The following is a 15,189-nucleotide window of genomic DNA, read 5'->3' on the forward strand; positions in this document are numbered from 1 at the left end:
TTTTCAGTTTCCATAGTTTCAGGGGAGTACAATTTGTGAATGCATGACTAGCTGTGGCTTGTACTGAATTAGGATGGAGATGATGTATGCTGAGCTCTGTGTCAGAGAAATATTTCTGAGAATCTTGCCATTTATAAAATGGCCATGTATCTTGTGGGTTTCTTGCCTTATTTAAATGATACCTCCTAGAAGATTTTCCACGCTCGGTCTGCTGTAATCTCTAATTTCTTTATGGATGATCCCTCCATGTCCATGATTATGCTGTTTAAGAGAGTACATCACTGGTCCTCTAGTTAACACATTGCTGCCCAATATTGAAAGCTGAGAGTTTGAACTAATAAATAGCTGTTGTCACTCCCCTTCTATGACTTGTGATCTAGTTTTGTAAAAAAAAACCCCAAAAAGCTTTGTTTTCAAATGTTGACCAGTTTTTAGCTAATTATTATTTATTTAAGGCATGTGTATATCACTTAATGATTAGTATTTCTAAGCCATGTACCAAAATAAATAAATAAGAGAGAATAAAACAATAAAAATAATCATGAAACCAGACACAAATCTGAATGCTACCTTAAGATGAAAGGATGGGAGCTAGAATCCAGTCACCTCTGGAGGGAACCACTTTGGTCATATAGAATAAAATAATTTATGAAAAAAATAATCTTGTCTAATTCATTATATCCTGAAGCATTGCATAAGATACTGGAGATCTAGACTAGAAGTGGCTGTCTAAGATCTGGGATATTATACTCATATGCAAGAAAGGGGAAACATAAATCGGTCATTAGTGGAAATTTTTGTATGGAAGCTCTCCTGGACAGAAGAAGCACTCCTCTTTACACAAGTGCTGGTCCATTTCCTTTTCTGGGCATGGCAGATGCATAAGCATCCTCTTTTAAGCTTGGAACTTCTGCCACTGTGGATATGAATGAGGCAGCAGCAGCACCCCAGACTGAAGATCAGGACCTTTGCTTCCAGTGCCACCAATCAAATCTTTTTCATATATCACATTTTCTTTAAAACATGAGCAGTGCTCCTCAGCTATGGGCCCTGAGATATTGTTGCACTACCCATCATACCTAGCCAGCTTAACCAATGGTCAGCGAAGATGGTAAGAGTCCAGCAGGGCTTTAATTTTTCAGCCGCAGCTCACCAAAACTCACTTCTGGCACCTCCCAGGTGGAAGAATAAGGAAGGTGTTCACGGTGAATTCGGGCACCTCTTTTTCTAAGGGGGAAAAATAGCACTGGAAGCATTCTTCTAGAGCCAGTCTAATTTGAAGAAAACCTCACCAACAGTAACGTGCTGAAACGTTAAACAAATCAGATCAATGAAATGCTTTTGTTTGAGGAATGTAATACATTTAAACTGTGATCTTCACATAGAATATAACCATCCTGTATCCTATTTATGTATTTATTTTAGGCACAGAAGGGGCTGTATTTGAGCACTCTGTGGAGACTCCCCATATCAGAGCAGATCCTTCCCAAGACCTCAAGTAGGTGTTTCGAAAGCATTGATTTCAGTTTTATTTGGCAAGTTATCAATAGACCAGCTATGCTTTAAAACGCCTTTAAAGTAAGTTATATTGTTCATTAATGTGACTATAGCATTTGTGTACTCCTCACCCATACACAAAACTTTCAAGTAATTCACCTACAAATGAAGAATCCAAATTAATCTTAGACCTTTTCACAAAAGCATTTTCCTTTTGACATGTATCTGTGCCTTGTATCAAAGTTGTCTGAAGCGGTGATGGGTCAGGATTCATTCATTGTTAAATGGGGTTTGTAGAGCACTCCTGTCCCTCTGAAAACTGAGTTTTTGTTCTTATTATGAGCTTTCAGGATGTGCAAGCCACAAATGTCAGGGAAGGGTTTGCATGCTGTGGTTTGCCCTTGAAAACTATGTTTGCCTTTTGCTCATTTTCTCTCTCTCTTGAGCCATATTTGTCCTTCACTTTCCTATGAATCTATCCTTCCAAGGTTATTCAAAGGCTGCAATCCAAACAAAAAAAACCCCCCACTCACTCCTGATGTCAGTGAAACAATACTGCATTTACTGGCCAGTCACTCTTGTGGGTTTTGTCTTTTTCCCAAATATCAGAGAGATTTTTTTTATATAAAAAAAATCGAATCCTAAAACTTCCAGGGAGTCTGTAAGTCAAACTAAGATATTTTTTTTTAATGAAAATGACTTCCCCGTTGAAGCCTTAGATATGTTTAGATGTGGCTGTGCTGCTGAGCCCTGATCAATATTTTTCTGAAAAGGCAAAGAGATTAAATGTAAGCCTAAAACAAACAGTTGTGTTTCAGTATAAGGTTCTTTCTTCTTCTGTTTTTGGGGATCATTTCCATCTCAGCACGTGTCACGGAGGTTGTGGTAAGGTTGATGTCCCCTTCTCTTTCCAAAGCAGATTTGGAAGCAGATTCAAGAGATGGACTCAAGCACTTCAACAAGGGAGTGCAGTCATCAATCTGGAACCATTGTAAAATGTGCATTTTAACTTGGGCAGAAATCAGATGAGATCCCTTGTTGAACACGTTGCCCTGAAGCAGGCTTCCTCAACCTCTGCCCTCCAGATGTTTTTGGCCTACAACCCCCATGATCCCAAGCTAGCAGGACCAGTGGTCAGGGATGATGGGAAGTGCAGTCTCAAAACATCTGGAGGGCCGAGGTTGAGGAAGCCTGCCCTGAAGGATAACTCTAGCTGTGATGGGGCAACATCTCCTGACTCCGATGGAGCACCACTTCCTGTTTCCTGCCCAGAAATCAAGAGGGGTATGTGTGAGGAAACCCTAGAAAATATATAAGGAGAGAGGAACCTAAAACAACCAGTAGCAGACTGGTTGTGGTAACAGGAGGAAGGCAGATATCTTGCCACTCCTCAGTACCATCAACCATGAAATCTTATTAGACCAACTTTGCTGGTTGGAGTAAAGGACACAGTGTTATGGTGGTCCTGTTCTACCTAAGGCTAAGTTTCAGAGGGCTGCACTGAGGAACTTTTGCTTGGCTCCATGGCAGTTCAGCTGTGGATTCCACAGGGGTCAGTCTTAGACCTCTAGTCAACATCTGTGTGAAGCCACTATGTGAGGTCATCTGGAAGTATGGAATCAGCCATCACCAGCATACTGATGGCACCCAGATCTACTCCACTTTCTCAGAGGAGGACAGGCAGCAGAGGCGGCTTTGGGGGAGCTTGACCAGTTTGGTTGCACTCCCTGCAGAAGACACCTCAGCTATGAAGTAGAATGGAAGGTCAGAGGCAGGGGGTACAGAACTTTGGCATTGCACAAGGTGCGGCTGAAATTTGAGACACCAAGGTCCATCACTGTAGGCAGAACCTGTGCCAGTGTCTGGTCATCATAAACTAAGGCTGCTTTTTAATATATTTTTTTAAATAAAATAATATTTTTATTCTTTTATTATTATAAGTTGCACCCAGAATTCATGAATGGCAAAATGGGGTAGGCTGTTTCACCAAATAGGGGAGGACTGAAATTCTCCAACAGTTCAGGAGAAAGAAAGAAAGAAAGAAAGAAAGAAAGAAAGAAAGAAAGAAAGAAAGAAAGAAATCTTTTTGGATCAGTTTCAGTTGAGTCCTATTTATTTTGAAGGCCTTTTTGCACCTCACTTTTGAGCCTCTCCATCATGAGGTTATCTTGAAATGTTTTTTTAAACAAACAAATCTATTTTACTTGCATAATATTATATCTAGTACATTTAATAATATAAAATTTAATTTTTTTGAGAGGTTAACGGTACAGTCCTGTATGTGTTCCATAGAGTTCACTGGTGTTTACTCCTAGATAAGTAGGTTCGGACTGCAACTTCCATGTGTAAAACTTTGTTTAAACAGGTATGTTATTTTTATTATCCACATAAATAACTTTATTCTTATTCTTAAGCATTTTTCAGATTTAGGAAATTAATTCAGCTGCCTTGATAAATGACAGCAGTATCAATGACCAAATCTAATCTGAAAAATAAAAATCATATGCTAAACATTTATGAACATGCTTCTCATACTCTGAACATCCCCCCATAGTTCGGGATGTTTACATTTTGTTCCTTCTAAATCATCTTTAAATTCTCTTGCTAGTCAACCATTCAGCTCAGACAAGATAAAATCTACCCAAGTTAATCTTTTGCTAGCAAGATTTTGCTGCCTGTAGCCATTTTTGAGAGTTTATAAACACTGTTACATGATCCCTGGCCCAAGAAAGCTTAGCTGAACCTGAGACTCATTAGCAGGAACAAGCAGGATAGGAGGATTATATTTTACAAACAGTAAAATGAATTACATCTGTATAACTGAATTACACCTGTATAATTTATTTGTCAGACTCCAGTTACCACATTTTGTCAGAAAGAGCCCAGCTAAACTAAGGAGAGTATAAACCCCAAAATATTTATTTTAAATATGACAGCAACACAGTTTGTCCAGGTAGTCATTAAGAAACAAACAGCTTCTATACACAATAAAAGACCACAGTGGTTATCTGCAGAAATCTATGCCCTCAATCAACTTCTTAATAAGGGGGGCAAATTGCTTTGTTGTTGTCCTGCACCTCTGGGGAGAACTTGAAAATCAAATTTAATAGCTTCCTTCCCCCTTTTATCATCAAGGCTACCGTAAGATTGACTAATCCTGAAAGCCAACACTGGGCATAATGAGATGGAAAATTGATCAAGCGACAAGGAGCCGACAAGGATAGTAGGATCCCCTTTTAATTCTGATCTGTATTGAAGACCCACAAATCCTGCACAATAGTTTTGTGTTTTCTCCAAAGCTGCAACCACATGGCATCAGCAGGAGCAGTTCTCAAAAAAGACAGAGGGAATAAGAGAAAAGCACTAACATAGCAGGACATCCTTTCATTAAAAGCTTGAGCCACAAAGAGGCCAAACATGATTTCCTCCCGCTGCCCTTAAACAGATACAGTACAGAACTTTAAAAGATTTGATTTGAAGCTATGAAGGCACATGTTAATGTGATCTACTTTCAGGGCAGGAGGAAGCCTCACAAAGCAGCCATCAACATAAATTATATAGGGTAGATCTTGGTGCATTTGTGCTTTTGTATGTTAATGTGAATAAGGGAGCTTCTAAATGGCAACATACTCAGCAACAGCAGCACCAAGAACAGTGCACCAAACAGGAAGTGTCTGTCGGGGCTGATGGTTTAGAGGCAGGAAAGTGGCCAGGTGGCCTAAGATCAGCTAAAACCATAGGGCAGGGGCAGGGAACCTTTTTCAGCCTGAGCACCATAGGCTTAGCAGTAGGTGAAGCCAGAGGCAAAAGTAAGTGGACCCAACGAATTTTGATTTCACTGCATTGTGACCATGGCATGCTGTAACCAGGCAAACACACTCAAGAGGGATGCAACTCAGAGCCAATGGAACATGGGGCTGTAAAGGAGGGTTGATCCTGGAAGAGGCATGAGGGCTGGAAGGCTGTATTCACATCCCTGAGGTTCCATAGAGGCAGGCCATAATTAGAAACTTTGCAGACCTTTGGTGGTCCTTGGAGTCACCTTACTCCTGTGGAAATGATAACTGAAATCCCTGTCCTCAGGAAGCAACTCAACCAAACTCTCATGGTTGCTAGAGAATAAGGCATCTGGGTCCTACAGCTAATATCCCCATTAGAGAGGCATGTTGTTTAGTCGTTTAGTCGTGTCCGACTCTTCGTGACCCCATGGACCAGAGCATGCCAGGCACTCCTGACTTCCACTGCCTCCTGCAGTTTGGTCAGACTCATGTTTGTAGCTTCGAGAACACTGTCCAACCATCTTGTCCTCTGTCGTCCCCTTCTCCTTGTGCCCTCAATCTTTCCCAACATCAGGGTCTTTTCCAGGGAGTCTTCTCTTCTCATGAGGTGGCCAAAGTATTGGAGGCTCAGCTTCAGGATCTGTCCTTCCAGTGAGCACTCAGGGCTGATTTCCTTCAGAATGGATAGGTTTGATCGTCTTGCAGTCCATGGGACTCTCAAGAGTCTCCTCGAGCACCATAATTCAAAAGCATCAATTCTTCGGCGATCAGCCTTCTTTATGGTCCAGCTCTCACCATAGCTTTAACTACACGGACCTTTGTTGGCAAGGTGATGTCTCTGAGGCATAGACATGTGCAAACCTTTAAGTCCTTTAATTTTTAAAGGACTTTTAAAATTAAAACCTTTAATTTTTGAATGCAATTTCCTTCATTAAAAGGGAATGCAGTTTACTTTGTTATTTCATATGTTTTAAAAGTTTGCTTCATTTATTAATCAAGAGATCTGTGGAAAACTGAACAGTGTGAGATTAGGCGAGAGCAGGAGATGTCTGCCCACATCCCCCTCCTCTCCAAATGCCAAATTATCTGGACAACTTGTTCCTGACTCTGGGCCAGAGGTACTGTATCATTTGTTTCCAACCCTGCAGACCTCACCTGTCCAGTCCAGGGCTGAGAGAAATCCTTCCAGATCACAGCCGCTGGCGAAGCTGCATGCTCCACTACTGGGGGCGGAGAGCAGGTGGGGGCATGGCTGGCACCCCCCCCAGGGGCATGGCGTGCATCCTGGGGGCATGGCGCGCCACCTGTGGGGGCATGATGCCCGGTGCGTGGAGGGGCCACCGCAATGGCACCCTACCGGAATAGTGGTGCCAGGGGTGGTCCACTCCCCCCGCACTCCCGTTCTTCCGCCAGTGATCACAGCTTTAGTTGTGTCATCCAAACAAACCTTGGAAGGGATCATTTCTCCCCCTATAGCTCTGAGGGTCCAAAGCAGTAAGCTGCTGTTACCCTAATCTCTGTTTGCTATTAAATCCATCCCCATACTACTGTCATTTACAACCATCTGTTTACACTGACACCAGTCAGGCCAATCTAGGATCAGCACAGTATCATGTAGGCAAAAAAACCCCACACTTTCCCCAAGCCAATAAGGTTTACAGTTTATTTTTATTAGTATTAAAAATAAATAAAATAAACTCCTGGGTCTCCTATGTATTCGACCTCCATTCAGTGAAGCCTTCTCTCACACCCATGGCATGCAGATGATGCTAGTCCCTGCATCCCTATCTCACCCCTGTCACCCACGCATGTACCCCATGTGCAGAGTAACAGGGGGATCATGCACTGATGCAGAAGAGAGGAAAAACATGTAATTACTGGAGGCTGTAGCAAAGCGCACACGCCTAGTGCTATGCTCCAAATTCTGAAATAAAAAATCAGCACAGTGAATAATTTCCAGTACATCCATTCCACTTTTGAAACAACAAGAGGTCACTCAGAACGCCAACATACATAGATAATGGAGAATGATGTGGCAGTATCCCTGTTCTGGGTTGCATTGTTCCCAGGAGAGCATCTTATTCAACCACCTCCAATGTAGGTTCTCTGTGCATGAAGGACTTGTTGCAGGTCACCGTGGTCTTCTTCCTCTCCTCCCCTGGTTCCTCCTCAAACAATGGATTCCGCTTCTATTCATATATAACACATCTGTTCTATGTGTCACAAGTTTTCAAACAGCCCTTCATTTAATTCTGCTACCTTTCTCCTCTGATCTCTCCCCACCCCAGTGTTATCACTACAAAACCTCTCCTTAACTTACAATACACAACAATGACATTTTGAAAGGCTCTGGAGATGTCATTTTATCTTTAGATTTCACTCCCGCCTTGGCAACAAACTACATTGTAACTCCAGACACTATTGCTTAATGCGCGCACACTTCACCTATCTTTCTAGACTTGTTAACATCAAAGTAGTCAATTATTTTCTATGATTCCTGGTAGAATAAGGAAAACTAGCTATGCCAAAAATAATGGAATGTTCCGTTCAATTAGAGTCTAGCTAGGAGATGTCTAGGACTTAATGAGAGCTTTAGGATTGATAATAAGGTAACTGACATGCTCTGCATGAAATAATATGAAGTTAAGTCATAAATTTGATACTGCCGTATTTCTGAATTGGAGCTGGGGCTGTAATGATCTTTCCTGGTTTAAGAGCCAAACAGTTGAAAAGATGCATGGGAGAGGCAGTGCAATTTGGAGGGGAGAGGCAGCAGTTGGGGAATGTTTGCTTTACCCTGATTCCTCCCCATTGATTCTCCCCTGCATGCCTTGACCATAGCTGCTTTTCCACTAGCTGCATCTGAGAAATCCATATCCAAGAAACCCAGTTTCATGGAGGGGAGGGGACCAGATGTTGCAAGAGAAATGCAATAAATGATGGAAAGTGAAACACCTTTCCCCATTCATTAGATACCCAAAGCTTGAAAATGAATGACTTACTCATGCCCTGGTCTTTCCCTTTGAGTGTTCATTTTTTATGCTACCTTTTTTCTTTTTGGAATAATGAACCCAAACCAGGGCCAATCTACATCCTATGTAGCTGCCACTGAGACTCCTTTTCCCATGTTTTGGGACATTTATGCTTTACCCAGAGATATGATTCACCGCCACCTCCATCTCTTTATAGTGTCAGAGGTAGAGCAAACTCCCCCCCTTTGTTAAGGAATCTTACTGACCCCACTGACCCCTTTGCTGGCTTGTGAGTTGTGGAGAGTTGCTGATCCCACCACCTGAAACCTCAGAACTCTTTGAACTGGGCAGATTTCCCTAACTCACCTGCATGCAAGCTAGCAGAATCTTTGAACCCCACCATACTGAAACGATACGATACAATACGATACAGCTTTATTGTCATTGTCCCATACAGAACAGCGAAATTGAAAAAATCTACATCAGACATTCAAAAACCAACAAGCCTGCTATCCCAGCTATCCCAGCCTGGTTAGCCCCTAAAAACTCTGATACCCCATAATTAAATACAATATACTCCCATAGAATTACCTTAAACTGCATTTAAAACCAAAACATAGAATCCTGGTATAGTTGCCTTGTAGGAAGATTAGTTCAGGCAAAGCAAGATTGTCCAGCAAAGCAAAACTCCACTTCCTAAATTTCCAAACCCTTATCACACCATGCTAGTGATCTATCTCCTTTTAATTCAGTTCTAAGGCTATAAGAGCAAAAAACCCTGAAAGTACCTCCATTCTCTTTCTGAATAATTATGGCCAAGTCTTCTTTACTTGCTTTTGAATGCTGAGTAACCATCTTAGATCAATTGTCTTCTGCCTCTTGAGAGTCCTGGCTTGAGTTGAACTCACTCAGTTCCAAGTACCATTTTAGTTTTCCTCATCAGCTGGGCTTTTTTTTCAGCTGGAACTCGCTGGAACTGAGTTCCGGCTCTCAGGTGGGCATCATTGCCATTATAAGAGCACAAGGGAGACGTTCATGGTGAGTTCTGCACCTCTTTTTCCAGAAATTTAGCAAGGGTTGTTGGTGACATTTTCCTTGATCTTAGGGTGGTTTGACATGTGCTTCTGTGCATGCATGCACACACACGCCCACCCACACATCTCTCAAGTAGGCCTGGGAAGGCAAGCGGAATATGATTAGAAAACCTCAGAGAGGTTTCTTTGAAGGTGCAGCTGCAACTCTTTTCTCCTGATCCACAACCAATGAAAGTTCCTAGTGGTAAACATTTATACTGGTTCATTGTGTTGACACAATAGGCGATAAGAAACCTTAGTCTCTTATAGCAAGTTTAGGATTGTGGTATATATTCCAGGCATGTCCCCATCAAATTTAAGTGCTTTCCAGTCCCTATGATTTCAGGGGCGAGGTTAAGCACCTTTTAACGTCTCTTTGTCTGCAACCAAAGGATCTTAAATGTCCTTAACTTTGGGTAGATGGTGCCCATTATTTTTAAACATGCTTTTAACTTAGTGGTGGTGTCTGAAATGAAATCTTTTTACAGAGAAGCTATTTTGCCTCCACGGCAAGTAGTATTTTTTTTAAAAAAAGTCAAACCACACTTATTTTAAATTTCCTGTACAGTAGAGCAGCATGTAGAAATTTTAGCCCATTTTATCATATAGTTGCATACCTTCCTGTTGCCTAAGGGAGGGCTGGGAATAAAACACTGCATTGTAGCAGTGAAGTAAGTATCGTTATGACAAGGAATTTATTCTCTGAAAGGAAAGCAGGTTCTCAGACTGTTCAAAAGAGAACTTTCCTGGAATTTAAACCATGCCCTTTTCTTTAGAGCAAGGATATCTAAAAGAGAATGCTGTAGTAGCTCCATGGAAAATGCTGCACTTTCAGAAAGCATATAACAAATATTTCTGAAGTTCCACTGATTTTAATGAGAGGTGTTACATGTGAAACCAATGGATTTGAAAGTACTTCACTTTTGGCTTGAGATTATTAGTTTTTCCACATCAAGACCTGGAAACCAGTTTCGGGGACTCGTAATGGTTGTTTCAAAACAAAATATGAGCAGTGAAATTCTTGTTCGTCTCAAAATTTTAGAATGCTCTCACCAGAGTGGCCTAACTGATGCATACTTTGCTGTCCTTTTGGTTTCAGGAAAAAACATTTCCGTTTTCCTAGGCCTTTTAAACACAATTTAACTCACACTATTTGCTTTTATCTGGCTTTTAAGGTCTCACTGCCGTTGTAGTTCTTGCATTCTCTTATTGTCCACCATTTGTTTTATTTATTTGTTATGTTCACTTGGTAGTCTGAGAACTGGGAGATGCTACTTTCTTCTTCTATAAACCACCATGGGATTTCTTACTGAAGGGCAGCATAGAAATATCTAAAACAAAATTAATAAAATAAAACCTGGGCCAGGGGGAGAGTCCCACCGGTAGATAATGAGGCAGCAAAATTTGTTCTGGGGGCAAGACACTGAATTTGGATTGTTATTTTTCTGACTGTGCTGATTATGCATAAAAATGAAGTTAAGAAGGTCATATTGCTGAATTTGAAGGGGAAAAAATGGCCATAGGTTTTATCGAAGTGCAAAGGCCTTGCAGAAACAGGTAGTCACTTGAAATTTGCTTACGGATAGATGTAGGTATAAACATTTTCATGTGAGATGAACATATGAGAAGATTCTTATGTGTCAATTTCATAAGGTGAGAGAGCTTTTCATATGCACCTCACAACATAGATTCAACCAAGCCTGCTTGCAGCCTTCCCACAGTTGTGCACTGTGAAAACAGCATGCTGAACTAGATAGGCCTTTGACTTGATCCAGCAGGGCTGGGGGGTTTTTGTTCTAATGCTCATGTTCTTAAGCTAAGGGGGAAGTTCATAAAGAGCAGACAAAACATCAAAGTAGTTACAAATTCTGAGCTTGACGTCTGCAGGTGAGTCCTGCTGTCAGTTAACAAAACCACATGCATCACACGATCCCTTGCAGAAGGTGTGCAAGTCTAGCTTTGTAAACTAACTGGGTGGAAGACAATTTCAGAGACATACGTAAGCCTCTCTGAACTCCTCAGAAAAAATAAAGAGTAATAAACTGTAAATTCTGAGCTTTCATTCATGGTGGAAGAATTGTAATGATCATGCAAATAATGCAAGATGTGAATCCATACAAAATCTTGATTGACAGGCCACCACGGCCTGTAGGAAGGTAAAGCCATATTGTCAGACTTCAGGCTGTACATATTGTTTGTTGATGATTTTCATTTGCCTTCTTTTGCAGAATCACATATTTAAGACCCTCCTAGCATGATAGCCACCAGTCATGGTGACAGTGAAATAATCATATGATAGGCTGCAGGCATAAATCATTAGCACTTCTGGGGTAGGGTGGTAGAATTAACTTTGCAAAGATGCAGTACAAATATTTGACGGTAGATTTGTCGTGTGCTATCACTCCTCGCCTCCTTGGCACAAGCAGAAAGTGACCCACCACATGGTAGTCATAAAACCAGGCTCTTACATGAGACAATAACCCCTTTTCAGCGTAATATTTTGTTATCTATAACACAAACATGGACTAAGATGTGTATGCATGTACGTGTATTTATGTGCATATGGAAATATGTGGTTCCAGAAGTAAATGCCGTGTGTTCCAAAAACAGCTCCAAACTGAGATCTAAAGGAATATGAATATTGTAAGAACTGACATTTTTCATCTTGAAAATGATTTTTTCCAAAAAGCAGGGGAGTCAGTGCAAGTTTTATTTCTACATTGTCTTAGGGAAAAGATTTTACCTATGCTGTTGGGTGATATGTGCAAAGCATAATCATTTAAGACTTTCCCCCCTTTCCCCCTCTCTCTTCTTTTTTCAAAAACACACTTTCAGGCTCGAATCGCCAACTAGATCTCTGATAATGGAAGCTCCCAAGGGAATACAAGTGAGTGCAGCTGCAGGGGACTTAAAAGCCACCTGTAGAAAAGAACTACACTTGCAGTCCACAGAAGGGGAGGTAAGTCTGATAAGGAGCAGCATGACACAAAACATACACATGGGAAACACAACTCAAATGGTGCTCTGTTAGCCAGATCATCCCTACCACATACTTGTGTCAGCATGAAAAGATTACATCGGGAATTGTAGCATTTAACAGTGCAGCTCAAGGTTGTCAATACAATTTATGGCAAATGTGGCTCAAACACAGAGACAGTGGCATAGCGTGGGTTGTCAGCACCCGGGGCAAGGCAAGTAATTTGCACCCCCTAACCCGTGGATTTGCGCCCGGTGCGGCCGGGCCCCCCCTGCACCCCCCACGCTACGCCACTGCACAGAGAAAAGCTTCAGATATTACAAGCAAGCTTTCCTAGTTGACTCTGGAAGAGACCGTGCAGGTGGCTGACATCCCTTCCTTTTACCATCAGAAGATACCCAAAGTTAAATAGTCATGGTTTAGTTACTGGATTTCCTTTTCAGAACTGAATTGCTTTCATTTTCAAATTGCAAACCACCTTGTGGGCCATTATTGTGGAGAGGTGGTCTAGAAATGCATTAAATGATTAAGTCAGGAAAGAGATGTGATTTAAAAGGGCATATACACAGCTCAATGACACATTACATGAGATTCGTACCTCCATTCCCAATGTGTACAGTATGCATCGATAGTGATCATATCCATATCTTACATTTAAAGCACTCTGCTACCACGTTGACAGTTGTGGCTTTTCCCAAGGGGCTGAGTCAGATGGACAGGATCCAGGTAACTCTATGGTGTCCTAAGGCCTTTCAGCATCCTTAACAAACTACAGAACCCAGAATTCTTTAGGTGAAGCGGTGGCTGTTAAAATGGTATAAGAGTGATTTAAGAATGGTTGTGAGCAGCTCACCTCAGAAATTCCATGCTGGGCAAGGCATTCCTACTGAGGAGTCCTTCCCAATCACAACCCAGCCCTACCAATCCATGTTGCTTCTGTCTTGTGTGGCATGTCTCAGAGCTATTCCCACATGTCACACGGCATAATGACCATGCCATGTTTGTGACTTTTCAAGGGGAGGCAATTTTGTTGTCTGCAAAGGAGGCACTGTTGTGAAAGCAGGAGGCAGACGATGGCAGAATACAGGCAATAAATGCCCTGATGGTCCACATTCAGCTTTGCAGGTCACAAGTCGTGCACAGCTGTCATAATAAATGACTGAAAATTGCACAAACATCATGCTTCCTTTCCTATGTGGCACTGATGACTAGGGGATATTTCAATGAACAGCAAATTCTAAGTATTTCAGTGTGCTGTGAATTATATACTTCCTTTTCACTTTCACGGCTCTTTTCAAACTTCATTATTTTGATACACTAACGTACAAATATAATTGCTACATTAGTGATGAAAAATGCATAGCTTACCTGCTCCATCCACTTAGCGGTACTGATAAACAGGCCACAGTTAAATCAAGATCACCAAAAGGAAGAATAAAATGTGTATGTTTTCAAGGTGCTTTGAAAACTTTGATGACTTGCATGCTATTATATCCCAGCTTTCCGTTTTATATCCATATTTAACTATCGGTCCAAACGACACATGGCATGAAAATAACGATGGTTTGAATTGCTCCAAGAAGTACTTTATAGGTAGCCATGACACTGCCATGGAGCCCCATTGCTTTCCATAGGCTTGAGCTTGAGTCACACTAATGTGTCCCTCGGCAGCTGCTATAATGCAGGAAATACTAAAAGCCTCAGCTTTGTATCAGTATTTAAGCTCAAGAGCTTTTAAAATACTGCCGTCATGCTTTTACACCATTGTTGCCACTCTGAAGATCGTAAAAGGCATCAGTAAAAAGCTAACAGCAGTTGTAACAGTAAAACCCAGTCTGTTGGTTCTGAGGGCTGTCAGTCTACAGCCCTCCATTGGCGTTTCTGCCAGTGAGCAGCCAGCCATTTCAGGATGCTTGGCTGGCCAATGGGAGCTCCATATGCCAATTGGACATGAGCCTTTTGCATATATCTGTGGTAACCCTAGAGGTAAGTTATAAAAGGAAGTGAATTCCTGCCATACTCCATAGCAAACTGCATCCAATTTATCCTTACTGGAAATGGGTGAGTCCCCCAATGCTGTCCTCAAATTAATACTAATAATGCTTATTATTATTATACCCTGCCCATCTGGCTGGGTTTCCTGAGCCACTCTGGGCAGCTTCCAATAATTACCTTGGAATTGATACAGCTTTCTCCAAAAAGATTGGTTTGATTTTCAAAGCTTCACTGTCCCCAAATGACACCTCCCAAACTCTCCCCTTTTCCTTCCCTGTCAGGTGGCAGTCATAGGCATAGCAATGCTGGCACAAGAGGAAAGAAGCTGCTCCCTTTCCTTTGTCTCCCTCCACAACACGAGTCAGCTGTTGTGCAACTGCAGTCATACCTGAGGTTACAGATGCTTCAGGTTATGGACTGCCAAAACCCAGAAGTACTGGAACGGGTTACTTCCGGGTTTCGGCAGTCGCGCATGCGCAGGAGCGCTAAATTGTGCTTTGCGCAGACGCACCGAATCGCAACCCACACAGATCACATTCGCAAACCAAGTGTCCACTGTATTGCGCTGGGTTTCCTTTGTTGCACAACCTTTAAGCAACTCCTGTGCTAGTGGACAGAGAATGTTCAGCCATGCCCCATGTATTTATCATTCCCTCTATGCCTGATATCCGTAAGTGAGTGTGGTTGCTTTTGCAGGCAAAATGGCGCCATCCACACACGAGTCACACGATAGGGAGGCATCTATAATATACACCAGGCATGTCCAGCTCCCAAGAGACTGCGATCTACACCCACTATAAAAAAATGGCAGTGACTTACCCATTAGATTGACCAAAGTTGTTGAGCTTTTTGGAGGGGCAATCGATCTGGATCACACAATCAACTGGTTGGACATG

General features: G+C 41.9%; 1 protein-coding gene across 1 annotated transcript in view; it reads left to right on the forward strand.

Annotated features, from left to right (window-relative positions):
* SGCZ (sarcoglycan zeta) overlaps positions 1 to 12,352 on the forward strand; it is a gene marked incomplete at its 3' end in the record, with an annotated part of 537,140 nt that extends 524,788 nt beyond the window's left edge. Inside the window, exons 6-7 of the mRNA XM_083757248.1 lie at positions 1,426 to 1,498; positions 12,157 to 12,352. Of these exons, the coding sequence (XP_083613374.1) occupies positions 1,426 to 1,498; positions 12,157 to 12,352 (269 nt within the window). The remainder of the gene's footprint in view (positions 1 to 1,425; positions 1,499 to 12,156) is intronic.
* Positions 12,353 to 15,189: the final 2,837 nt, after the last annotated feature.

This window comes from Podarcis gaigeae (genome assembly GCF_964106915.1).
Source record: "Podarcis gaigeae genome assembly, chromosome: 9".
Classification (NCBI taxonomy): Eukaryota; Metazoa; Chordata; class Lepidosauria; order Squamata; family Lacertidae; genus Podarcis; species Podarcis gaigeae.